This window comes from Geospiza fortis, unplaced genomic scaffold (genome assembly GCF_000277835.1).
Source record: "Geospiza fortis unplaced genomic scaffold, GeoFor_1.0 scaffold286, whole genome shotgun sequence".
Taxonomy (NCBI): domain Eukaryota; kingdom Metazoa; phylum Chordata; class Aves; order Passeriformes; family Thraupidae; genus Geospiza; species Geospiza fortis.
Genome location: NW_005054444.1, coordinates 1,115,539 through 1,143,128, shown reverse-complemented (window position 1 = coordinate 1,143,128; position 27,590 = coordinate 1,115,539). Strand labels below are relative to the sequence as shown.

Genomic DNA, 27,590 nt, shown 5'->3' with positions numbered 1-27,590 from the left:
TGTGAAAAGTCAAGCTGCTTCTTCCAAGGTTCTTGTTATGCTCCAGATAGTACTGTGAAGGTCTTGAATTAATGAATAGATTATTTTGGTTTCCCCACCCCCAATAAAAGTTACTTGCTTTGACATCTGAATGGTTGACCTAACTGCTGAAATTGCTGATGTCCTGACATTATGCTTACTTCCTGGTAAAATCAGGATTTATTTAAAAGTATAATTTGAGACACTCAAGATGGTAAATGGATGACAAGTCCTAATTTATAATGCCTTCTTCCTTGCTTTTCAGTAAAAAGAGCATATTGCTTTGCTTTCTGTCTTATGTATGAAACAAAATAAAAACATGGTTTCATCTGTTGGCCAGACAGGTGACACAGGTACAAAACTGCTACTTCAGCTAGTTTGGGCAAGGCAATTTTCAGTTTTAGTACTGATTATGTTTTAAGTGATATATTTATGTTGGATAAAACATTTAATGAGGATTTTTTTGACATTGCAGATGGGTCTCACATCACGCACCTTAACACAACAGTGGGCTAAACCTTTGCATCAGATTTTTATTGCTTAGAATTTGTCCTTCCTTATTAATAATACATCTGACCCTTAAGTCTTAAATGTTTCTTTGAGACTGTCTTGTGAATTTTTTGTCAAGTCATGCAGTGGAAGGAGGGCACTTCAAGGAAAAAAGAATGTTTTACTCCAAATCTGTAAGGATCTTTTTGGAAGTACAAGCTTGGAACAGGAACTCAGTTTGGCTGAAGTGACTTTTGCTAGTGAAAGTAGACATAAATTTGTCCCAAATTATTACCATTTCGAAAAACAATCTGTTAAGCATCTTAGAGACTTGTTTAAACTTCACAGCTAAAACATTTGAAACATAGCTGTGTATTATGGAAAAGAAAGATCCTCTGGTGTTGTGGTCTTGCTGTGAGATGGATACAGTTTGGTGTGAGCACACAATTTAAAGTAGGGTTCTTTTATATTGGTTATACCTCTTCTCTCTGACACAAAGACCTGAATGGTCCATCCAAATATAATTGGGACAAGATGATTGAAATTGCTTTGGGTCTGGGGACTGAGGTGCCTGTGAAGAAAGATGTGGTGTGAAGGCAGTGTACTTGGCAAACATGCCGGAACAAGAAACAGTAACAGGAAGTGTTTGCAGAGAAACTCTTGCTAGATAAGGAGTTGCTTCCCTCATGAAGGAAATTGGAGATTAGAACTGATGGGAGCACAGGTTTTGTGATGAAATTTGCAAACTGAACAAGGAGACTCAAATGGGAAACAAGTTTGAAGGCAAAGCAGGCAAGTGAGTGGTTACAGTGGTATTCAAAATTGCAGTCAGAGAAACTACATGACAGTAGGAGAAATCCGTGGTTTGGAAACTAACTGGAATATCTGGGGGGATCAGTTCTATGGGGGGATGGATGGGAAGTGAGAATTTGGGGCAAAGCAAGCTGGTCTCACCCTCATATGCTATTCCACCATGTCAGGTGTTACTTAGGTGCCAAGGGATGAAGTTTGCTTTTGATTATCTGCAAGTATTAATATAAAATTCTGTTATGAGTAGCAGCAGCAAATGACCTAAACTTAGAAATTGACAAAATCATATTTGGAATTTTGTCTTCTTTGTTGTGTATTTGTTTTCAGCTACTACATTTTAAATTACTTAATTGCTTGCTACCTTTTTGTCAGCCTCCTTAAAGTACATGATGTTCTGCTCTGGAAATGTAACTTGCAGTATGGTGGAGAGGACAATTTGTAGGATGCCTTTTTTGTGATTACAAAAATTTGTGACAATTGAAGCAGAACATTGCTGGAAGAAAAAATGTTAGTCTGGTGATTTAAATTGAACTGCTCAGAAATTGCCTTTAATTGCATGTTTTTGCATTTTCTGAGTGCCCAGACTTTGGTTGATAGGATCAGTTTTGTGAAAGAGCTGAATACTTAGATCCACAAATGAAGTCAATCAGAGCAGCATGAGCAACTGAGAAATCATGGTGTCTCAAAAGTGGCATCTAGAATTCCTTTGTCAACACTTATCTCTAGGTTTCCCTCCCCTATATGGGAGATCAGTAGAATATTCACTGATTTCCTGTGGTGTTATCAAAATTAATTATGACTGTGAAGGACTTAGATATTACTGTGATAAGCACAATACATAAAACTCAAGAAGAAATTAACAGTGGTGTGTTTTATGCAAGGATTTCAGTATACTAACCCATGGATTACACACTAAACAATGTAAAAGAAAATACAGTCCTCAGTCACTGCTTGTTAAATGAGTGCTGTACCTTCTATGCACATTAGGTATCTGTTGTGGGGAAAAATAATGTTTGTTTGTGTAATTGAAGACAGTATGTGTGTGGGGTAGTAGATCAGTGCTACAGACATCCTTAGTTGTGGCTTTTTCTAACCTTTGTGTGCTTGGCTTTGTGGCTGCAATAGTTTTCTCTTAATGTAGCTTTTGAATGTAATATTGAATACCTACATTCTTACTAAATAAAGTATGTGCACATAGGGACTGTGCTGGATGCATCAACACTATTTACTATCTAGGTTTTGAAAAATGTAGATGTAGGGGAAACCAGGAGTGCTGGAATGATAACTAATTACTTGGGTGACCTAATACTCTTGTCTTTGAATAGTAGTCCATGGATAAATTTACCATGAAGATAATGTGTATTCTGTCAGTGAGACCAAGGAATTTTACCTAAATACCTGGGGGAGTTGCTCTTATACCTTATTCTCCCTTTTACTTGTTTCATGAATATGTAAATTGGCATGTCCCCGTTGTTATTGTACTCAGCTACTCTGGAAATTGGCTTATTCCATTCTTGGAATTCAGTTTGCATTCTTTTGACAGCGCAGCTTTCAATGTTTATAGTTCATATTTTATGAGGTGCCTTGCAGGCTTTTTTATATGGTTAAGGATATCTTCATATATATAAAAAAAGTAATATATTACTTTTGGACATTAAGTGTTGGGCCTTCTGTTCCTGGATGAGGAGCAGACTCACAGGGTGAAGTGCATTCTTAGTTCTGTGGTCAGACAGGATGCCCTGCTTTGAGTTGAGATTTTTCTTAGTATAAAGTAGGAGGGGAGCACTAGTGAGCCTGGCTGAGCCTGCGGTGGCAGAGGCAGCTGGTTGTTATGATCATGAAATTATTTTTTGTGAGCTTCAGATTCCTTGCACCAACCACACTGTTCTAGAAAGCAGAGCCATGTAAATCTTGTCTTTCTGTGTTGTGGGGCAGCTTTCTTTCCTATGTCATGCCTTTTTCTTCAATGAAGGTTGTTGTTAATAACAGAAGAGGCCATCCCGAGTTCTCCTGCTAGTGTTACTATGTGTTCTTGTTCCACTGACTCAGACAGCATTCAGGAATATCCTGTAGACTCAGAGTTAAACTTTAACTCTCCTTTGTCTGGCGTGCAGTCTGTTGCTTCTTATTCCCAGTGAGACAAAGTTTCGGTAAGTATATCTTAAAAATCCTTTTAAGGTTCGAAGTAGCTTTTTTTCCACAAAGCTAGACTCAAACTCGACTCAGGACCTACAGGGGATTACCCTTTGTATCCCTGACAGCTTTCTGCACCTGCATCTTTCTGTGAAGGCCTGTCTTGTTGGATGACTACATCCACCAGGAAAACAAAAAGATGATGTGTGAGGCCCATTTTCAGTTGTTTCTTTAGAGCTTAACAATGAAAGCTTACAACTTCTTTCCCCACTTTGTTACTTTGCTTTCCAGACAGGATTTGCCTTTACCATATATTAAATTTCTTCTTTGATCTCTTTCCAAATTTCCTTGTGGTCAGAGAACCAGGCCTTGGGTCCTGTCTCTCCTCTACAACTGTCAAACCTATAAAAGCACTTTCCACTTCTAGCATGAAGAACTTGATCTTTAATTTTTAATGACTAAAGGAACTTGTCAGACGATCTTGATAATGCAAAAGAAAGACAGGATCTTGCCCAGTGAACCTACATATCTAGTTTGAGATATGAAACAGGGTATTGTGGAGCAAGCATCCTACTGTTACAGCTGGGCATAACAATAAGTAACTTAAGAGCCCAGGCATACTGCAGGAGAAGGCCCCAGAGAGTCTCAGGGATAATTGAGTTTGAAAGGGACCTTTAAAAGGCATCTGGACCAGCCTTCTAGGTAGACAGGCCGACATGAAAGCTGGAGCCAGCTCTGAAGTTAGATCAGGTTGCTTGGGGTGTTTGAAGTCAGGTTTTGAATATATCCAAGGATGAAGCTGCCACAGCCTCTCAGTGTGTCACAAAGTTAGACCACCCTCATGAAGTGGGTGGTCCAAATATATGGTCACAATGTGTTAGTGTGGTGTATCAGTTGCTGGGCTCTTGTCTAGCTCAGTGCGCTCTAAAGCAGAGCTGCATGTGTGTGATCCTCTCCTTTGTGTGAGGCACAAACCCTTCTCATATTCGGAGCCTGTCCTTCTAAAGGAGCCTTTATCCGTTCACCACAGTACCTCAGGCATGCGAACTATCCAGCTGCCAATTGAGGAGAGATTATGGGTTGAAGTCATGGTAAGTGCAGGTAGAAATAACTTGCTATTGACTGGAAATTTTTGAAATGTGCATGTTCATATCCTGCTTCCTTTTGTTTTTCTGTCAATCTTCCCAGGATCATTCTGGCCTAAGACTGAAATGGTTCTTTGTGCACTCCTCCTTACATGCTTGGGACTAAAGGTGAGGCAGGATTCTGAAAGTGCATGCCCTTTGTGGATGCTTTGAGTTGAATAAGTTCAGTGGTTGAAGGCAGAAAGGATTCTGTACATGTAAACTGCATGTCTTATTGCTTGTAATTGTTAGTCCTGCTCGAACAACTCTGGCAACTGGGCCTTTGTAGCAGTTTTGCTGCAAATTTTTCTTAACCTAAGAGAGTGGAAGCCACTGGAGAATGTATTACCTGCATAGGACAGGAGTTGGAGAAACAGAAATGGTTTGGTTTGGTTTTACAGTCTGATTGGTTTGGTTTTACAAAGCTGGAGGCTGGGCTGGCATAGTGACCACTGATTTGTAAATGCATAAAGAATACCCACCTCACTATAGATAATTCTAGTCTCAAAACAGCACTATCTTGACAATTTAAACTGTTGAGATCCTTGCTGTCCTTGCTGTGATCCAGGTTTCTCTGTTGCAGTTGACACCTGGATTCATCAGATCCTGTGGTGAGCTTGTTCAGCTTGCAACACCTTCAAGAAATTGAATTCCACAGAAGAACAGAAGAGTTTCCTGCTGGTGTGGGAAGCTTACCAGCTCACCAGTGGGTCTGTGTATGAGTGATAGGGAGTGGGTGATACTACATGCCACTGTAGGATTGCATGGAGCTGGAGAGTAAAACTGTTGGCAGCAACAGGATTTAAGTCAAAATTGTCTTAGAACCACAACCTTATGTGAGTGCTTTCTTCAGCACGGGAATTTCTAAAGAGGTGCTCATTTCTTCCCCTTTCTTGCTTAGGTCTTCCGAGGTTCATAGCATGCTGTCAGACCCTTTCCTTTCAGAGATTTTAATCTTTTTAAGTTGTTAGAGGCAGAGTCTAGGAATGAATGTAAATTGCAATTCAGTAACTAAGAACAGATCAAGAGTGGCATTCTGTAATGAAATTCCATTGTTGCTGTAAAATGGAAGAACTTGAAGAAAAGTGTAATCTGCAGATATTTAAAGGTGATTCTTTGAGTAATCTGTGGAAAAGCTAAATGAACTAAGGAGATTTATCATACCTGAAGTGGTAAAGCTTTTGTTTCTCTTCTCTGCCATTGACTTGTTTATGACGAGAGCTGTAGACCCTTAGTGGTTTTTATTTCTTTGTTAATTGGGCAGGTGATTATTTCAGACAAGAGAGCTTCAGAACTTGTAGTGTAGACGAAATGTTTATAAAGATCCTTACCAACTTGTAGGGATTGGTAAGCACAGAATTACCCTTACAGTCTAGAGATTAGTGGTAAATTGGCTGATCTCTTAACTGTGTTGCCTTCAAAGGTCAAAACAAGCTGACCAGTGGGAAGGATGTCCCTTCTACTTGCTTTAGCGTGGTGTCTGTGAGTACGGTACTACCACTACATGATTTTTGTATTTGATTGGACTGGTTGGAAGGACTGTGTAATAATGAGGAACATTTTCTTTCAAGAAGAAAGTGTGTTAATTAGGGAGCATACTAAGTAAGTATCTTAATTAGTTAACATGTTTTTGTGACTAGGTGGAAGCTTCTGCATCCAGATCAGGTGCAAAATAATACTGCAGTGTTATATCTGTGCTGTCATTACAGTATGGGCAGGGAGCTTGTGTACAGCTATTGCAGTGTAGTTTTAACCCTCTAAAGTCAGAAAGTGGAGACAAGCTCAGTGAGTTTGCTTGCAGAGGTGTAGGAAAAATGGAGTTTTTCATTCTCTACCTTTGATTTGTGTATGGTTGTATGTTAATGTCTGTCAAAACTAAGAAATTTTGGGTTACAGCTTTTTTTAGAACAACTTTTTTAGGGGACTGAAGGTGTTCGTGGGGGAAAATACTGTACTCACAATGACACTTGAACTGTTGTATACTGTATGTTCAAGTACAAGTTTTTCTCTTACACATTAAAACAACAGACTCTCCTAATTGATAGGAATTGATATTATTTCTGCAAGCTTTAGAGTCACTTTTAATGCAATTTTACCCAAAATACCACTGTGAAATTCCTTCTTTTAAGAAGTATTCCAAAATAAGTGCTTCCAATTCATGAATCAAATGCAGTTTTGACGAGGAAGGCCTGAGACTGCAGTGACAGGTCAAAACAATAATCTCAGGGGATCTTTCCAGTCCCCAGAATTCAGGCTCAGCTAAATATATTTAGGAAAAATTGGGAAGGAGAGGGAGTTGGATAGAATTTATTAAAAATTTCTGACAGTGTAGACATTCTTTTAGGTGTCTTTTCTGTTATTGGAGACAGATATGAAGGATCTGTGTCTTCATTACAAATTGAAACTTGCATTGGATGCTTCTCCACTTTGCTTCAGCACTTTGCTTAAGAAAATAAACGGCATCTCCTGGTGTCAGAAGGTGTTGTTTGGTAGCATAGAGAGATGAGGTGCATTATGGTAGGCATTTTAAAGGTATTTGGTAGGTTTTGATATTACAAGAAAAAAATCTGATTAATCTCAGATGGGAGGAGAACCTGTTATGGGTTGCTTGAAACCCTTGGGATTTCTTTCTGCTTTTGGAAAGACCTTTTCAATCAGCCTTTTTTGTTTTCAGGTGTATCTTTAACTTTTTATTCTTCACCTGCTATTCAGAATGAACAGAAACAGCACATGTAAAACATGGGAAAGACTGATTGAGTCTGAGTTAAGAGTGGAGTTAGTTTATGGTAAGGTTAGTTTACATATATTTAGTAATTCTGCGTTAATAGTGGGACTTGACCTTACAGGTTTTTTACAGCTGTAATGATTTTATGATTCTGTTCTTGTTCTGTAAAATTGAATTAGGATGAGATTGTTTAGTGTTTATGACTTTCTGCATTTGAGTTGGGGAAGGGATTCCAGAACTTGCTGTTTCTAAGGCTCTTGGTGTTGGTAGGCTCTGGATAGATGATACAGGACAGATACCTGCCACAGGTGGGTGTTCTTTCAGTTGAAGATGCCTTAGACTTCTAAAACACTGTCAGTCATGCTTATTTGACCCAGGAGTGTTCTGAGATCACCTTGTGGAACTATTGTACAAAAGTCCTAATGAAATACAAGAGGCTCACCTAAACCATGTAGAAACTAAAATATCATGTCTGGCTTATAAACAGATGTCTGCTTTTGAAGTGCGATCTGTGCTGAGCAGTGGGTTTAGGTAAAGGTTTCATCATAAGGGCTTGCAAAATCTACAGCTCCTGGTTTCCAAAATACATTTTTTTCAGAATACAGTGGCATAGTACTGTTCTAGAGAGATCAGTTTTGTCTCTGCTCTGTGTGATTTCCTTGGTACTGCTGAGCTGTGGAAGTGTATTTTGGTGGGAGAGCCTTTCTGGTTAAGTTTTTGTGGAGAAGTAGGGTGAGGTCATATTAAATACATAGGGTTGAATGTTAGCACTTGTTAATTTGGTTTGAAAAAGCTAGTGGGCAGGATAAGAAGGGAGAGAATTTGAACTTAAAACACCCAGCACAGAACTGTTGGAAAAATCTGTTTCTGTGGACACTAGAGTAAAAAATAACTTGGTAATACTAGATACCAAAGAGGCTTTTACATGCCAGTGACATTTTGGAGGAATTGTGACAACTTAATGATCAGACTAATAAACTGTGGCTGTTAGGTGATAAGTGATATAGGAAAAATTCCTGTGCAACTTCAAAGGGGGAAGTTCAGTTTGGTGTATAAATTTGTGGTTCTCTAAAATTTCAGTGCTTAGCTGCCTTTCACAGGTTAAGTTCTGGTTCAAATAAAATTGCATTTGAAGTATGATACTTTATCTAGCATACAGCTGCCACAAGTAGCCACTTCTCAGAAGAGGATTTAACTTCAGTGACTGCCTCTGTCTTTGGCAAAACCCCCAGGAATTGCCAATTGCTCCAAAATACTTACATATTTCAATGGAGTTGTGTTTTTCAAAGAAGGTTTGAAAAAAAAAGTTGGGAAAAAAAAGTTTATCACCCAATTTCTGGAAATTTTATGTTGTTTATAGTTGGGTTATAAGATAGATACATAAAGTTAAATTAATATAGCAGCAAGCTTTTGAGATATAGAGTAGTATTTCATGAATATTAATTCTACTTCTGTTAATTATTCCTTAATTCTGACACAGTCTTGGCAGAATGTATATTTGAAGTATGCTGAGTTTTGAAAATTGTAGAGATTTAGTTGTGAGGGAATGTATAACTTGTTATTGCAGTAATCTGCTATTTAGGTTTGGGATATCTCTCTGCTGAGCTTTAAGCTTGCTTTAACATGGCAATTAGGGTGAAACACATTTAATTCCCTGCAAGTAAACTGTAAGTAATTATTAAACAATTTATAATGATTTAATGCAAATATTATGCAGTGTCTTGTGGGTGACAGATATTGGGAGGACAAATGAAATAGGAATGCACTGATTTGAGAGCAGGAGTGAGTCCAGGCTTGTGGAAAAATTCAGTGATGTCTGTGAGAACAACTGATGAATTGTGAAGAGCAAGTAGCAGGATGTAATATCATCAAAATACGAGGAAAGGTTTGTGTGGTAGAGGGCTTGCCTGTTTCTCCCAGCTGACTGAGTTGAATTCATTATAGCCTGCTTGCTGAGTGACTGTTCATTTGGGAAACGTTAGCAGCTCCATGGATGGGTGGATGAATAAATTTGTATAACAAAGTTCTGAGAGCTGGAGACTTTCAGGGTAGTCTACAGATCTCTGAGGAAAAATCTGGGTAATATATCTGGAAGTTCCCAGACCCTGCTAGCTTCTGTTGGAAATGTGGTGGGATCTGGTGTATGTTTTATGCTAGTGAAATTTGATTCAGATTTCATTTTTTGTGGTGCTGCATACATGATGACCAACCACTTATATGCTGGTATGTCTGTTAGAAAAAGTATTCCACATACTGGATCTGTCTGAATACTGAAGCACTTTTCCTGCTTTGTTTTACTTATGTATTTCAGAGAGCTGGTGTTCGTTGGGGGTTTTGCTAAAGACAGAGGTAGTCACAGCTGAGGCCACAGAGTGAGGATTTTTTTGCATAGTTACCCATGTTGTACATGGAATTACGTGTACATTAACTGTGTTGTCATGTTTGGGAAATTCTCATAGCCACACAATTCTCAGACAAATTCTGTGAAATAGACACAGGAAGTCAATTTGAAAGATGCACCTTTTGCGCCTCATTACTGCTCTTTTGATCTGTTTGGCCAGAAATGGATTTACTAGGTCATGAGCTTCCATGGGTAGCAAGGCAGTGTATCAGCTGTTTCCAGGCACAGTGAAAAGCTTGATCTTTTATAAATTTATTTAATATTACTAAGGTTTAATCTTTTGTTAAAAGTGCCTGATGTTTGCTAAAGCAAGATATATAAAGCATCTGAAAATATTTTTGATGTCCTTGCAATCTTTGAGTTTTTAGACTTACATTCTGAAACTACATTCTTTCTGTGAAAGCATTTGCATTGTTTCAACGAAAAGTACACTTGTTTGTAACATGCAAACTGGACATGAGCTATTGCTTTGCAGTAGTTACTAATCTGCTGATGAATGAGTCTTGTAGAGATTGGAAAGGATTTGTGTAGGTTGCAAATAGAATATAATGAGTTTCAAAAATGTAAGCAATTTAAAATACTGCTTGGATGTGAATTAAAATGCTCAGAAGCCACACACAGTTGCTTGAAATCTCGATCCTTTTTAGCCATCCATAATGCCGTCATTGTGGGTTTTTTTTCCCCAGAGTATGTTTGTCCACCCTAAAATTGTACTAAATCAGGTTTCTGAGAGACATCTGTCATCCTGAGTATCTTACGATATGAATAAGCTCTGCTGTGCTGGAGGTTAGTGTCTCAGGAACTTTCTAAGGATGTAGATGCACATTTTCTGATCTCACAGGTAACATCAGTAGTCATCTCTGCCTCTTTCTTCTGTCTTTAGTACAGTTTAATGCTCTGTCTGTTTTCTGTGGTTTTCACAGGTTCATGTGATGGCTTCTACCTTTTGGGTCAAAATAATCCTTTTTAGCAGAGACCAGCTGCTTTGCATTTTAAGCTTGCCTGCTGTTCTTCGGGAGTGAAAAGCAGGAGGAGGGGCTAGGCTAACTGATGAATAATCATGCATTTACCCACTCAGTTCTATCATGTGCTGCTTTGAGCTCTTTTTGAGAGAAACTTGAGGCACTGACTTTGAGGTGTAATTGGTAAGGTTTATTCCCAGGTGATTACAGTTCACATTGCAAAAATTCCTTTTGTACTTTGTCTGAATACTGTGATGTTTGGTGTCTAATGTTATAGGTGTACCATGTTCCATTTTGGAGAATTTTGTCTTGCAGAGGAAGAACAAAGATAGCTGGAACTGAGTGAAAGAATAGGTCTCGTTGAAGAGCAGGGTTTACATGTGTTTTTACTGTGTGATATTCCAACCCATGAGTCTTTATGTCTTAGAACCAAAGAATACCCAAATATTCTGTGATAAACTAAAAAATTGTTCCTCAGGCTCTAGTAAAGTGGTTGTTATATGATGAGTTATATGAAAGTTCACAGTATTGGATAAGCTTGAATTTTCCTTTCCTGGCTTACATTATTGGTGTTTCAAAGGACTGTATAGCTGTCGCTTTGCTGTGTCTGCAATGTCATGGGTATCCACTGAAAATGTCAACGAATGGATTAACTTGTTATTTGTCAAGGTATTTCTGTATGATCTGAGTGTCTGCCTTCTGTGTGTTTGTGAGGTCAGTTCATTGTCCACAGGCAACAGTGATTGTAACCTGCTTTGCTGTTCTGGGATCAGGATGACCCTATAACTGCAAAGAAAAGAGGGTTCGTCTCAGCTGTGTGCAGTTTTGTGTGCCACACTGTGGAAAAGGTCACTTGGTTTGTTCAGCCTGGGGAACAGGAGGCTGAGGGAAGACCTTGAGTGGTCTGTAGCTTCCTCATGAGGGGAAGCAGAGTGGCAGGCATTGAGCTCTTCTCTGTGCTGACCAGTGACAGGACTCGAGGGAATGGCCTGAAGCTGAGTCAGGGGAGGTTTAGGTTGAATATTAGAAAATTTTTCACACAGAGGGTGTTTGGGCATTGGAACAGGCTCCCCAGGGAAGCCTGACAGAGTTCAAGAAGTATTTGGATGATGCTGCTGGGTACGTGGTGTGGTTATTTGGGCTGTTCTGTACACTGATAGGGGTTGGACATGATGAGCCTTGTGGGTCCCTTTCAACTTAGCACAATCTATGATTTAAAAAAAAAAATTACCTCTTAACCACTATGTAACATCTCTGTAGTCTTTTTTTCCTTTTTCTTCTTTACATTCATGAATCAGTTCTTTGGAAAAAAATTACCCGTACACATTAGTATCTTCTGTGTTACTGCTTTCAGCACATTACAGTGAATAAATATTACTTTATCAGCCCACTTGGCAATAATGACCATTAACCTGATTCTTAACTGATGGGTCTCAGATGGAATGCTGAATGCACGCTTGTTCCAAAATGGCAGAATCTGCCCCTCCTTTTTACTGTAATAAAACTGCTTCTGTTTGCAGCACTGTGTTGCTGGGAGACTGCAGCTAATTTTTATGGTGCATATCAGTAGTAGTGATTCAAATTATACATTTCATTTAGTAGCTCTTCTTTCTGTTTGTAAACTGCCTTCTGTAGGGGGAGAGAAATTTTGTTCTGGGGAGAACAGTATCCAGACCAGAGAATATGACTGAATCTGAAACAAAAGCTCAGACTGTTCTGTTGATAGCATCGTTGTACTTCCAAAGTCACTTCAGGGGGGATGGTGACCTGGCTAAATTTACACCAGTCTGATAGTCAGGTCTAACACAGGTACTCAGAAGAATTCCAGATGAGACAAACACATCTCCTCAAACTGCTGTTTTTCTTTTTCAGAATCCATGGTGCAAAACTTCAGCATGTGGCGTGACTTTAAAGCAAAAGAACAAAATAGACTGAGAGATTATGAATTGGAAAACTGTCGTTTTGGTTCACAACACAGATAACGGTGGCAATTTGGGGCTATGTAGAAAATGCAGCCCTTTTTAGAATGATTGTTGCACAGCTTGCATGTGGATCAGGATGTGCATGCAATTACATTGGCAAAAAGTGGGTGTAATTGGGCATGCACCTAAATGGAAAGATACATGTGTAAGGTGGAATCTGACTAATAAGTAAAAAAATCCTCTGCTTGCTGAATCTGTACTCCTTTTCTGGCTAAAGGAGATGGTAGTCCATTTTGTGCTGTTCACAGTCTGCTTAGGTTTGAAGCAGTGTCTTGTTTTTAATCTTGCTTGAGATGCCTCTCTAAAATGGGGTGTGTGTGTGTCTGGAGCCTGCTTGCTTAAACACGCGAGTCATGTCAGCTGCAATGCGGCAGTGCTTGGTGCTAATGAGGTGAGCAGCCAGAGCACCCGTCTGCTTATGTTTGCTCATCTCTGTGCAATTATGGCTGTGGGGATTGGAAAAAAGGATTTGTATTGGATGTGGCTCTGTTTTGGCCTTTCCAGAATGTGGTTCTGTGTTCTCCTGAGGACTAGGCAGTGCATTTCAACTTCCATTTTGGGAGTTAGGTGGTTGCTTCATTATGTTTAATGCAAAGTCTAAAATTCATCCCAGTTGGGAGAAGAAAAGAAAAAAGGGAAGTACAGAGGGGGAAACCCCCCCTTCTTCTCTCCCCCCTCCCTCCCAATTCTCCCCTAATTAATTCTAATGCACCTTGAAATGAAATATGTCGCTTGACAATCAGTGCCTTCATGCAGAGTAGATACAAGTCTGTATTTGTAATGTAGCATCTTTGGACTGCAGTAATCAGGTAATAAAATTTGGTTAGATCTCACAAGTTACAGGTGGCCTTTGGTAGGCATAAGATGCAGATACACTGTGATTTCTCAGCTCACTTTTTTTTGTTTTTTTTTTTTAACCCTTAAGGTGCTGATAGCAGTGTGAGCTGAGTTTTTTTGCTGAAGTCATAAATTTTTGCTTTGAACATAAGGCAAATAAAGTAAATATCAAACTTTGTTTGTCTTTTCCTGTCCTCAGATGCCAGATTGTCTCCATTGAGCTTGATGCCTTCCTGTCCAATCCTGTCATATGCCTATTCCCGCAGCTCCTCTTTCAGTGTTTCTTTTTCAGACAATTAGCCTGTAAAACTATAGGTCATGATTAAGTAATATATTGATCTTGGTGGCAAAGCTGGCTTTCCTTCTAGTTCCTGCCTTTGTCACAGCGTGCTTCCCTGTTAGCTGACAAAATTATTTGTGACTACTAAATTTAATACTATTCAGATTGTTGAAATGACCTGTTAAAAATACTGCTGGTTTTTTGTGTTTTTTTAAGGATCGTATCTAGTCTCTGTTACTTTGGCAATATGTTGTGTAACGTGATGCCACAAACAGAGGGATCAATACAGCTGGGACTGGGAAAGGTATGAACTGTATCCTGTAGGCGAGAACCAGCAGTGGGAGGCAGGAACCTCCTGAGCTGTTGATACAGTAGTGTGCAGCTTACACCCATAGAAAGGGGTGGAGCGTCAACCTTTAACCAAATGTCCATTGCCCTGGGAAGGAGCCCGAGACTGTGTGCCCTATTAAGTCTGGTTTTTGCTTGGTCCTAGTTTTAAGTGAGTTAAGAGTGACATGGGTGAAACAGCACAGCTGACAAGATGTGTGCTAGGGAGAGTTGTGCTGTTTTAACACTCACTGTTGAAGTCTGGTATCTCTGATCACAGATAGTGCAATATTTCTATGCCTGTTTACCTTCTCCTGGAGACCTTATGACTTAAGACTGGGATGTTTTCTCTCTTCCTTCTTTAGGTCTCCGGGTGAAAGGGGAGCTCATTACTGCTTACCCACAAGTGGTGGTTGTGCGTGTGCCAACACCTTGGGTCCAGAGTGACAGCGACATCACAGTCCTTCGCCACCTAGAGAAGATGGGCTGTCGATTGATGAATCGTCCTCAAGCCATCCTCAACTGTGTCAACAAGTTCTGGACATTTCAAGAACTTGCTGGCCATGGTGTGCCTCTTCCAGACACTTTTTCATATGGTAAGGTTGTTGGATCAAAGAGGTAGCATAGTTGCCTAGGCAACTTGTGCTCTTGCAGTGCAAAAGATGTAAGTTTTGGAAATCCATAGAAGTTTAAGTAGCAATGAGGCGAGTTCCACAACTAAGTGTTGAGTAACCAAAAAGGAAGTTGAAGTCGTGACACCCAGATTCTGGTTTTGTCTTTGCTGATTAGCTTTTGATGCTTTGAAAAGAGTACTTGAACTGTACCTCAGCCTTCCAAGCAACTGACGTGGGCTGTTAGTGCTATAATACTTTCTGTTCTTTTCCAATTGCCTAATACAGCAGACAAGAGCTTGGGGTACTAAATGCTGTAAGTACTACAGAAAACTAGACTTACAACCTGAAAGTAGATTAAACTCCTATAGGAATAAAAGTGTCTGCAAATACATTAGTTTTTATGAAAGGACAAGAGTAGCAAGGAGTATGAGCCCTTGTGTTTACCTTTTAACAATAGTTTAGGCTTTGTTTCCCACCAAAACAGTTAATTATAGTTTATTGTGCCTGCCTCTGGAATCTCTGGTATCTCTGGTTCCTGACAGAATGCTAGGTTAGAGGAACACGTTTGTCTGAGCTACCTTGATGCTATTTCTGCTTTTGATTACAATCTGTTAAAGAACTGTAGATACCTCTCAACCTTCTGTTCCTTCTGGGAATACCAGTGCTTTCCTCCCGTTTGTGTGATTGCATCAATAAGTTTTTATAACAGGAATGTGACAAAATGAGAAAAAAAATTGACAAAACCATGGCTTTCTGTCAATTACTATGAATTACTATTTCCATCAATCACCATGAAAACAGTTTGAGAAGAAACATACCCTTTCTTTATACATGTGGCTGCTCTAACTTGTTGAGAAAGGAATGAGATTTTAATTTTTTGGGGGAAGGGGAGAGCATGAATGATGCTTAATAATTGTAGAATATGCCAGTTTGATCATTACTCCCTCCCACTTCTGTTGGTGTCTGCCTCTGGAATTTGACAGAAGCATGACTTTCTTTTCTTTTTGTTTTTTTAAACCACAAGTATCAAGTTATCAGTGAGAGCTGACTTGGCCAAGTAAAGCAGGGTGTGCTGGATGACATGTGTTACTCCATGCCATGCATTAAACTCCATGGCATGGTCGTGATGGCTGCTGCTGGCTTTGTGGCTTTGTGTCTTGACTTGACTTCTGCACTTACTGCACGATGTGTTAGAGGGGGCTCGCCCCTTTGTCTGCTGACTTTTCTCTTCTGTATTTCTTGTGCTGTGGTCAGCCTCCTTTGAATTGAACTCAAGTAACCTTGAAGTATCAACCATAATTGTGTGAATGGCCATTAAGAGTTACACTCTAAGGTCCTTAGAGATGCAATGAGATTAAAAGGTTGAAGTACTACTTCAGGATATAGAGAGAATGAGATAGAGGAGACTTAAGCCTTTGGAAGGGAGGAGGTGGACTGACCAGGTCTGGGTTGTTGGTGCTCTGTGGATTATGCCTTGTCATTGTGTTCCATGTTGCTTTCCTGGTTAGTGGTTTGGATGGAACTGTTACTAGTGTTATGTGTCTTCTGTTTTCCTGTTAGACATTTGAAAAGATGGAAGTTGATAAAGTAAAAGGGATAAAATGGAACAAGATGGTAGAATTGGGGCATTTGGATTTGGAAGATTAGATTGAGCCTTTTGGGATTGTGATCAAGAGGCCTTTGTCAATTTGTGTCTTCAGTTTAAGAGGAAGTAGGTCTTAATATCCCACACGTCACAAACGCCTTCAAAGTCTGATCATGCTCCATGACCAAGGTCCTCCTAACGGATGATTTCTCTGCATTATCTAAGCTGTAAGGGTGGGAGGAATGTATGGCAATTACATCCCAAATTTGGCCACAGGAGACTGGTGGCACATAATGTTGTTGGTTTTCTTTTTGCCAGGTGGTCATGAGAATTTTTCCAAAATGATTGATGAGGCGGAAGTGCTGGAGTTCCCTATGGTGGTGAAGAACACGCGGGGTCATCGAGGTGGGTGTGAGGTCAGGGGTGAGGGCAAGGAGTATTTTAAGCAGCACTCCAAGATTTTGTCTCATCAAGGAATGACAGTTAAGAAGATCTGTTAGGTGTTGGACTTCTTTCCAATACATCTAAATTCTACCACCCATGAATGCTGAATGTTGAATAGGCTGCAGCACTGGGAAACAGTTTTAGTAGAACCCAGTCTTGCAAAGGCAGGGGGCAAAGCGTTCAAAATTATGGTGCATTGGTGACTTCTATGGGGAAAGCTTTGAACTGGAATAATGGGAGGTCTGGACTTTGTGAAGTTGAAAGAAGCCTACATGGATTTTAGGGATGTTTTTAAATAGGCCTAAAAATGAAATCTCAGTTCATTCAGTGACTTCTTTCCTACTCAACTTCGTCTATAATTAGGATTCCGATTTAATTAAAATCTTATGTATTGTTTGTAAAACCGAATCTCTGTTTTTCAGAAAAATATCTCTGACAGTGTCAGTGATATTACTGCAGGTTTAGATTAAATTGCTCTGTTTTTACTGTTTTGTTTTAAGTGTTGAATATAAAACAAACATCAACTTAATTTAGTGTTAAATAGTGGTTACTAAAGGAAACCATGTTTAAATCAATTTCAGATATTATTTGCACAGGAAGTTGCTCTGTTTTTAATATATTTTAAAACAAATTTAATAAATACCAGATCTATAAAGAGACTAAAAATGAAGTTAAGGCAAAAGCCAGGAGTTACTTCAAACAAAATCTTAACTAGAGGACACCATTTCTTTCTTTCTATCCGTCAGTTTGCTCTTACTCTGCTGCTCCTCTTCTGCTGGCATGAGTGCTTCTGTAGCTATGTAGTAAATAGATTCAGGAACTGATGTCAAATGGATCTAGATAGGTTATTTTTACTCCAATTAATTTTTTACATGACTTAGCACTTACTTGCACAAATGCTCGTGTTGAAATAATGGAAGAGAGCAAAACGCTGGGGCTGAGGAAGATCAGACCTGCTGCTGATAGCAGCAATACCTGTTAGTGTGGTTTTAAAGTGTGGGTGGAGCTCCAAAGCCAAGGTGGAGAGTTTGATGTTGCAGCAAGGTGATTTTGACAGCTGTGGAATATCTGAGACAGTGGATTTGACTTAACACTGCCTTTAGTGAACATCTACTAAATAATTTTAGAGTTTCAGCTATTGATTTTCTTCTCCCTTTTTTAGCCAGGATTCCTGTAAATCTGTTTACAAGTTTTGCTTTAGAGCACTTTAAATTCCAGGCATTTTAATGCAAATTTATGGAAAGTACATATCTTTTCCCCTTAAGAGATCTGGGGAAACTTTTTCAAATTAATTGAAGAGCAGCCATTTGCAAATTATATGTAAAATAAATAGGCAAATGTGGTCATAGGTACTGGTTGATGAATAAAAGTCACACTCTTCTAGGCCAATTTTCTGTGCAGCTTGCTGCTGCAGCAGATGGGCCAATCCTGGTTTTACCAAGATGTCATGATGCTGGATAATTTGCAAGAACTAAGTGGTTCCTCTCCAAGGCATCATTCTTCCTTTTCCATTTCAGGAATACAGTAGGATTATTAATTGCCTGTAGAAGTGTTAAAGTTTGGAGTGGGAGAAAGGACATGGAGATTTTTACTTTTTATGAATTTTAAGCTTACATTCTCATGTCTCTGTAGTGAGAAATTCCATATTCCTCAAGCAGTATTCTGTGTTATGGAGACCTTAAATCCTGTCTAAACAAAGGCTGCTGTAGTAGGGCATAGGAACACTTGGTGGAATTCTTTACACATTATTTATCCTAGTTCTGCTACTGCTGCATTTCTGTTCTCTTACTTAAGGAGGGCAGTTTATCAATTTATGTTTGTACTCTGTTAGCACCATAACAGAATTGAGTGACAGTTCTGCTTCAAGGTAAAGTGGGCACCTTATTGCAAAACATAAATCTAATATGACATAGAACCCTTAAGAATGGGGAAAAGAAGTTGGGAAATGTAGGTAAAGATGGAAAGGGATGCATTGTTGTGAGACTGGAAATTGGATAGAAAGTAGTTCAGGGATGACTTTAACCAGTATGAATACAACTGGAAAAGAACAAAGAAGTCTTTGGTGTGGTCTAAAAATAAAAGGGAATGAAATTACTTATTTTAGGTTAAAAAATCCAAGTCCTAGAGATGTTTGCTTGCAGAAAATCTAGTGATTTGTCAAGAGGGTTTTTTTTCAGTTGTAGGATAATCCATTCATTTTATGTCTTGTGGAATCTTCTGCTAAATTATCTTGGATACTGTGGAGTGGAACATTTTCATCTGAATGTAGTTGTTCCACTGCAGACCTCACTCTGGAGTTGTGAGCCCTTTTAAGTATTGGGAAGAGCAGCTCTCAGGAACTTCCTAACAGAGAAGTGGGTGGTTCTGCAGTGGCACACTAGAGACTTCAGAGTTCTTAGATGCCCAGTGTTCAACAGTTTCATGTTGTTGGTTCTTGTGTGTCAAAGCTGCAGGCTGTGGGTCCTGTCCTCTTGGATGAAGAAAATTGTTATTAATTACATGTTGGCTGCTCTTTAAGTATTTCTTCTTTTATTTCATCTCACTAAGGACTTGTACCAAAAGAAGTTGAAACTGCAAGACCATCTCCTTTATCTAAAGCTTTTATCTTTTTCCTTGCTTCTTTCTTTCTCTTTTTTTTAAACTCATGTCTCCTCAGCTGTCAGTACTTGTACTCTTAAAAGCACTGAATCAGTGAACACTGTTGTCCACGGAAGAGTTTGTAAATGGATATAAGCTACAGATGGGGCCTCTGAGAATGGGCAGTGTGCCGGTCAGAGGTTTTACTTTCCACGTGCTGAATCATTGATGCAGCTCAGATGGGCAGCTGCTTTCAACACCCCGATGTTCTTTCCTCCATACAGGTAAAGCTGTGTTCCTGGCACGAGACAAGCACCATTTGGCAGACCTAAGCCATTTGATCCGTCATGATGCCCCGTACTTGTTTCAAAAATACGTTAAGGAGTCCCATGGCAAGGATGTGCGCGTCATCGTAGTGGGAGGCCGTGTGGTGGGCACCATGCTCCGCTGCTCGACAGATGGGAGGATGCAGAGTAACTGCTCACTTGGTAGGAAAAGCATTGCTCATAGTTTTGATCAGAATATTTCAACCCAGTTGAAAAATCACAAAGCTGACTGAAGTAAGCTGCAGGTGTTATTTTGTGTTAATTGTGCTTGCTGCTGGGGGTTTAAAGGGGAAACATGAGAGTAAGGATTAAGTAAGAGACATGTTGAGCAAACAGAGAAGGAGAGATGATCTTTGCTCAGAGTGTTTGATAGATGGGATGATAAGCAGGGGAAAGTTCTAGAACACAAATGGAGCAACTGATGTGGTAATGGCAGTTTGATGCTAATGCTGTTATCATTTGTTTCATCCTGTTGAGAGGAACAGAAAATGAAGGAAGACAGAAAGCAACACTTAAGGGAGGTGGAGGAGTCAGTCATTTGGCAAGAGAGTAGAAGAAAATGTTAAGTGAGGAAGCTGTTGAAGGCAATAAACAATTGGATTGCACTGTTCATTTTCTATGCTGCCTTAAGTCTGTCAGATTCCTACCTGCTACTTCTTCCCACAAAAACCATATCTGGGAGAAAGAGGAGGTTACTGAATTGATTGTAGCATGCTCAGAATTGAGATTCTGCATAGGTTTGGGTGTTGGACTTGAGAGTTTCTGAGGGTAAAAGGAGGAAGGACTCTTGAGGGTGCCTGGCTGAAACTGTACCGAACCTGAGCAGGGATGGGATAGAATGTGTTCATGTATAGTGCAGTTTTGGTTAGTCAAAATGCCTAAGAGATTTTAGTTACTACTTCATGCAGAGGAAGTATAGCCTGAAAGATTTTTCAGCTAATTTTTTTGTTTGTTTGTTTCTTATTATTTGGGTTATTTTTCAATTTAACTATTGTGATAGATGAAGCTTGAGCCAGATAATACTTAGGTGATGGACCTTGAACCTGACAGCTGAGGTTCAGACATAAATGTTTCCTAATTCTTGCTTTAGAGATAGTAACCTGTGGTAGCAAGTAGAGAGGTATGTGAGCAGATGATAATGTCTTAATCCCCATTTCTATAAATTATATCTACAGTTAGATTTGTAGTCTTACCAAGAGCTCTAGGTTTAATTTTGCTGAAATATTTCTTCTGATCATGTACAAACATGTAAGGAAAGCCTCTACCTTAGAAGGAACAAGGGTGGTTTGTTAGTTCATTTTTTTAATATCCTGGGATCATAAAAATGTGTATTTTTTCTTGACTAAAAAGTCATTGCTTAACTGTTTTTAAACAAGTCATAATCTTGACCTGCCAAAGGCAGGTCAGAATCTTTTGAAATCCTGGTGTGGCATTAAGTTCATTAGTAGTCACTGTGGAAAGGAGGTCACTTTCTGAGTCATCAGCACCGTGCTTGCAGGCTGACTTTGAAGCTTCCCAATCGAAAAGCACGGCTCAGTTGAGAAGAGTGTCAGTCCCTTGTGACCTGAGTGCAGACAGCAAGTTCTTTTCGCTTTTTCCAGGTGGTGTAGGAATGATGTGCTCGCTGAGCGAACAAGGCAAGCAGTTGGCAGTCCAAGTGTCAAACATCCTGGGGATGGATGTGTGCGGCATTGACCTGCTGATGAAGGACGACGGCTCATTCTACGTCTGCGAGGCCAATGCAAATGTAGGTTTCATTGCCTTTGACAAGGCTTGTAATTTAGACGTAGCTGGTATCATAGCGGACTATGCCGCTTCCCTGCTGGCCCCCGGCCGCTTGACGCGGCGCATGTCCTTGCTCTCCGTGGTGTCCACGGCCAGCGAGACTAGCGAGCCAGAGCTGGGCCCTCCAGCTGGGGCCGCTGTCGACAACATGAGTGCTAGCTCCAGCTCTGTCGACAGCGACCCTGAGACCACGGAGAGAGAGTTGCTCACCAAGCTCCCGGGGGCTCTCTTCAACATGAACCAGCTACTAGCCAATGAGATCAAGCTCCTTGTGGAGTGATGCCACGTGTAAATAGGTGACCAACAGAACTCTCTCTTGTAAATTTTTTTTTTTAAACCAACTTGCAATGCTGTTTATCAGAGATGCTCAGAGGAATGAGGAAAGGGGGGTGGGTGTGTCAGTTGAGAGAGCAAAAGTAAAAGGCACACGTGCTGTGATTGCTGTCCCTACTCATTTGCAGAACATTAAATTGTCTTCATTCTTAGTCAGTTTTACAGTGGAGATGCTCAGTTTGTAACCAAGCAGCAATTTTATTTGGATGCTGCTTTGGTCCCCAGATATATTGCAGTTCATGTGTCTTCACAGGCAAGCATTGAAGCGTGATTCACACTTGAAGATTTTCAGAAAGTTGTCTGGCAGCTCTCTAGAAACTTCTGTGAATTGCTGCACCAGTTAAGTCTCTTCTACCTCTGTAAGGCTTGATCCTGTAAATTGTTTAGTGCCTCAAATTCTTTATGTGAGTTGAAGGTGTTAAATATCAAGTATTTAAAAATTGCTTGACACCTACTGTTCCTACTCTTGCAGATGGGAGCTGTAAGTTCAGGATCCTTTTAAAGTCATCACTTTCTGACCTTGCAGGATACGGCCTTTCAAATGATGAGGCTGAGAGAAGTGTCAGTTGACTTAATGTGAACTTTCTGAAAAAATCTGTAAATTGTACCGTCTTGGTATTAAGTGGCAGCTTTGTGTCTAAATTCCTTTATAAAGCTTTTAAAGGAGGATACTTCTGTTTTTCTCATTTCAAATCCTGATTTTGGAAGGTATATAGGGGAATTGGTCATATTCTATTTGTGGGCAGAAGTGGCACGTTTTTAACTATTTTTTGCATGGTTGGAGGAGATAAACAGCACTGTAATGTTTGGTATACAAAATGATGTTTAATCTAAAAATGTGAAAAAGAATTACACTAGTTTAAAGCAAACGTGCATCGACTTGTATTTGTTAGTGTTTTAGTCTTTCTGAGAGAGATCTGCAATGTTAATGTTCCTTTTTCTTTAATACATGCTAGTCCAACACTCCCTTCTCTATGCCTGCATCTTTAACAGTGGCCAAAGTGAAAACACCACAGACTGTTTGTTAAGAAAACACTGAGTTATAGCCTGTACTTTGGTGGGGGGTTGTTTGTTTGTTTTTGTTTGCTTTTTTTTGGAGGGAGGAATGTGGTAAGGTGTGGAGGAGGGAAGAGCTGGTTAAAAGTGATTAGTCATCCAGAGGAACTTTAGAATAAAGCTGCAGTTCATACAATACTTACCAGGCTTACTTTTTCCCCACTGAACATAAAAACTTGATGTTGGCATAAATCCAAAGAGTATAACTGGGGAGAAATATTCAGTTCTTAGCTTTGGAAAACGTGGCAGATTTGAAAAAGGCAAAAAAAAAAAAAAAAGAAGGAAAAAGAAAAAAAAAAGAGAGCTCAGCCAGAGTTTAAAAAAGAAAAAAAAAAAAAACCAACCTAGGTCCACAAACAATTAAGGGATTGATCCTAGACCCTTACATGTGTGTGGTGTGAGTGCACACACTCGTGTGTGTTTGTGTGTGCACAATTGTTTTGCTTTATTTTTTGAGGGTGTTGGCTGTTTAGCTCCTAATTTTTTTCCAGACTTCCTGATTTTCCTTAATCCTTCTGGCTGTGCATTTTGTCATTAGCCTTGATCTGGTTTGGAAAACAGATAACCAAAACAGATACTGAGTCCATTTTTCAGTCCCTGTCTTCCTCCTCCTTTTCCTCCTCCTTCTCCCTTTTCATTCCCCTCTTATTCTCGGGGTTCATAAAGCCCTGGAACTATATATATATAAATATATATATAAAGATAAGCCTCTTTTTTAAAAACAAAAAGTAAAGCGTTTACAATTGAAAAATCATCTTGTGAAAATAGGTTTGTTTGGAGGGGGGTTGTGTGTGTGCAATGCTGCTGTTTTCTGGATACTTTAATGGAGCATGTCCCATGTACCCTCTGAGGTTCTGCACTGCCCACCTCTGTGGCCCTTCCTCACCTCTCTGCTGCTCTGCTGTTTTACCTTCACTTGGACCTTAAACACAACTCACGGACACTATGCAGAGAGTCTTCAAGAGGCAATAAACAGAACAGTATTAACCTACTTCATGGAGGTTTGATCATGCTTCTTTGTACAGTTTGGTTTTTTTATTTTAAAAGGAATGTAATAAAATGGCTTTTTTTTTTTTGTAGAATTAAATATTATTATTAAAATCAAGTGAAAGGTTGACTGTTGGTGTTAAGCAGGAGGGTGGACCAGCTGGTCCAGCAAAAAAAGAAAGATCTTCAGCAGTAAAGGTATTTTCAAATCCTTCTTACTGAGCCTTCAAGTGCATAGGTTATACCTGAAGAATATAAAGGTCTTCAACTTCTGTGAAGAGTTACAGAATGACAGAACATGAAAGTAACCTAATTCTCTAGTCACTGAGCAGTAAACTGTCTCTTCCATGAGCTCTACTTCCCTTGCTTGTTTCTCCAAGGGGAATTTGGGGTGGAGGGTGGCTCTTTTTTGTTGTTGTTATTTTTTCTTTTTCTGTCTCTTCCGTTTTACTGGTAGGTGCCAGGCTGATAGGGGCAATCCTTCCCTTTCTAGCTGTGACATACATTGAGCACATGTGGAATAACAGCGGGGAGTAAACAGGTGCTAGTTGGTATACAAGGGCCTTAGTGTTTCTATCACAGGAAACATCTTTTAGATGAAAGTTAACTGAATATTCTGGATTGTTTTTTTGAGTCCCCATAGTATCTTGTAGCTCACAGGAACCTTACATTTCTAGCACCCTTTCAGAATGTCTGGCTTACACCTCACAGTTACAAAATTAGTGAAGTAAATACAAGATTTTTTAAAAAAAGACCAAGTGGGTTGAGAGATTTGCAGTTTGACTCCCTTCTGTTAAGTTGCTCCTCTGTTGGTGCTTCCTATGCATAGTGGTCACAGAGGGAGACAGGATTTGAAACATCCTGTGCATGTGTTTGGATATCGGGTATTGATGCTGAGTGAAAACCTTGCTTGAGGATTCATTTGTACAAATGGGCACACTTGTCTCATGTATTACTCCCTGCTTAACCCATTGCTCCTGAAACAGTGAAATGCAAAGAATGGCCTGGGGATGCAAGGGGCGGTGTCTTGTTTTTACTCGAAGGGAAAAACAGCAGCAAAGCTAGTCCATGGTAAAACCAGGCAGTGTTTCCCATTGAAGGTGAACTCCACAGATGTCAGCTTTATACACTTTATTTTCTTCAGTTCCGTGTGCTGAAAATCACATGCTAAACTTCCATACAGTTGCACTAACACTACCTCCATATGTGGGTTTGGAAGCGTGTGCTGAAAAAATGGTCAACATAGTGGTGAATTACAGTGGTGCCAATACAGTTGATGGTGATACAACTATTTTTGTATATTTCAATGTTTGAAAGAGCCGCTTAGAAATTTGTTTGCAAGAAAAAGTTTCTTAAACTACATCTGATGAAATTTTGTTCTCTGTAACACTGGAGATTTTGTTCTGTTCAGCTTACTGTGTTTGTAATTGATGTCTTGTTGTCAATGTATAGATTGTATCTTAATCCTTGTATTTAATGCTTTAATGTGTTTTATAAAATCTTTTCTTGTAATGTTACAACACCTTACCTGTAAAACAGTGTCAATGCTTGATGTTTACATTGACTGTTACATTTTTTGTTCTGAGCTGACAGTCAGTCTTGAAGCCTTTTCTCCCACTTCGTGTGCTATCTTTGCTGTGTGATATTTACTCGGGAAATAACCTCTGGAACATCTGGGTATGTCAGACGCAAAGGAGATACTTCTTCAGATGTTATATCGGACTACAAAATCCAACAAATGAAACCAGTGATGCTGGCTAAATTCCCTCATTGCAAAAATCTGTCAGTTAAATACACAAGGGACCATAAGGGCTTAGAGAGACTTTGAAAACAGATCGTACAGTATCTTTCTCATGGCTCACTCTTTTTGAGAAGGTTTATGGGCTTTATGGCTGGTGTGAGACACACGACCCACTCCTGTTCTCTCTATGGAATAGTAGGTGCTCGGACAGGTAACTTCTGTTGCTACTGTCTTTTTTAATTTTTAATTTTTTCACTGTTTTAGGAATTGTTTTAAACTGAACACTGCAGTATTTATAACTAGGTGTTTGCTGCCTTTCCCTTTGTTTTATTTCTTTAAATCTTTCTTAACCTTTGAGGGTGACTTTTGGAGCATTCTGATGGTGGATCTGCTGTTGGAAGTCTCCAAGCCTCCCATGTTTCTAATTTGAGTTGGAAAGCTTTTGTTTTGTTTATTTGTTTAAAACAATGACACAAATTAACTGTGTGGATTTGGGTGGGATTTGCTGTTGTGCTATTTTGGGTGACTTATTCTCCCTTTTTTTACAGAAATGTGTTCTAACAGTTCACACTTTGTTACTGTTCTTTGCAAAACTTTTCAGGAACCAAAAAAGTCAAACAATCCAGAGAAAACCCCTTCTCCCCTTTCCGATGGCAAGAGTGAGAACTTATGAAAAATCCTTGCGAATGTTCCTTCCTAAACTTTTCCCCCCAGTAATGCAAGCGGGTAAAATGGTAAATGCAGCAGTTTGGTGACATCCAAAACCGACCTGTTGTCAGGTAAATTGACACTTTTCTGCTCTTACTCTAACCTTGATAAGCTTGCTAACTTGTCTGCCTTCCTTTCTTCCCATCAGTTCATTTTGGTGATACTTGTTGAATGATTTCTTTAACTGGATTTAGAGAAAACCCTGCTTTACTTCCTTATTTCCCCTCCTTATACTTGTTGACTTGTAAGAAAACTCATTGTGCTTTACTGAGGTGAGACAAAAGTGAGTTCCCTATGCAACTGTATGAGGGATAGTTTTGTATTACATTAATTCCACTTCTTCTTTATCAGTTTTAGATTGTCTTCAAGTGTGCCGTTTTAGCTTAGATTTTTGAAAGATATGTTGCTTTCCATTTGCTAAGTGAACATAAAATATAACTGCAGAAGTTAAGTAGTTGATAGGAATGAATGAACTAGTACTAAGAATGTTAATTCTATTAAAATTCAATAGAGCAGGATCCTGTAAAGAGGACAGATGGACGAATATGTGTGCTGCAGAAAAAGACTGTTGAGCTGATGATTTCTGTTTGTGGAGGATGGGGTGACACATTTTATCTTGCCCTTACTGCTGTATCAAAGCACTTGTACATTTTATCCTTCTCTGGTAACTCTCTCCCTTAATCTCAAACAATGTAAAAGTACTGGGTACTTAATATTTTTTTACTTAATTTAAGGGGCAGAATGTTGTATTTTACTCAGAGGTAAAATATCAGACAATTGGAATACCCTTCCAAGTTGAAGAATATTAGCCTACAAACAGGTTTCCAAGTTTCCTGATGCAGTATTATATTTCCCAGGACATCTGTAAAGAATTAGCACTTGTTTCAGATTATTTTTCTGTGTACATTAATTACTCCTCTATACCTTCATGAAATAGTCAATTTTTCGTAGTCTCAGTTTGTATTTTCCTGAAAGAAAGCGAACTTGCCAGCAATGTAATAAATTGTAGCTTCAAGTTAATGTGGGAGGGAATAATTTTAGAGCCAAATTTTGCTCTCAATTACACTGAGATAAACCTGGAATCACTCTGTGAAAGTCAGTGGAGTGATATCCGATTTCACTGGTATAATTGAGTGTATAATTTGTGTCTTTTAATTTTACTTGCAAGATAATTTTACAAACCTGTTATACTTATGTTTCCAATGCTTTTTCCTTTCAGACACACCCACTTCTTGCGTCTCAGCATTGGGCAGGCCTATTCCTTTATTTGTGTATATTTTTGTGCATCAGCTGCTATAGGACACGGGTGTAACACTTTCAGGCATGTGGTTGGGTGTCTTTTTGGG

At 39.4% G+C, this 27,590-nt stretch overlaps 1 protein-coding gene across 2 annotated transcripts in view; it reads left to right on the top strand.

The window, feature by feature from the left end:
• Nucleotides 1-23,919, top strand: part of RIMKLB (ribosomal modification protein rimK like family member B) — a 40,315-nt gene extending 16,396 nt beyond the window's left edge. For both annotated transcript variants that reach the window (XM_031062316.1, XM_005427402.3), the window contains exons 3-6: nt 14,454-14,684; nt 16,606-16,692; nt 19,593-19,796; nt 21,236-23,919. In XM_031062316.1, coding sequence (XP_030918176.1) covers nt 14,454-14,684; nt 16,606-16,692; nt 19,593-19,796; nt 21,236-21,699 — 986 coding nt within the window. In that variant the 3' untranslated portion in view covers nt 21,700-23,919. The remainder of the gene's footprint in view (nt 1-14,453; nt 14,685-16,605; nt 16,693-19,592; nt 19,797-21,235) is intronic.
• The last annotated feature ends 3,671 nt before the right edge of the window (nt 23,920-27,590 follow it).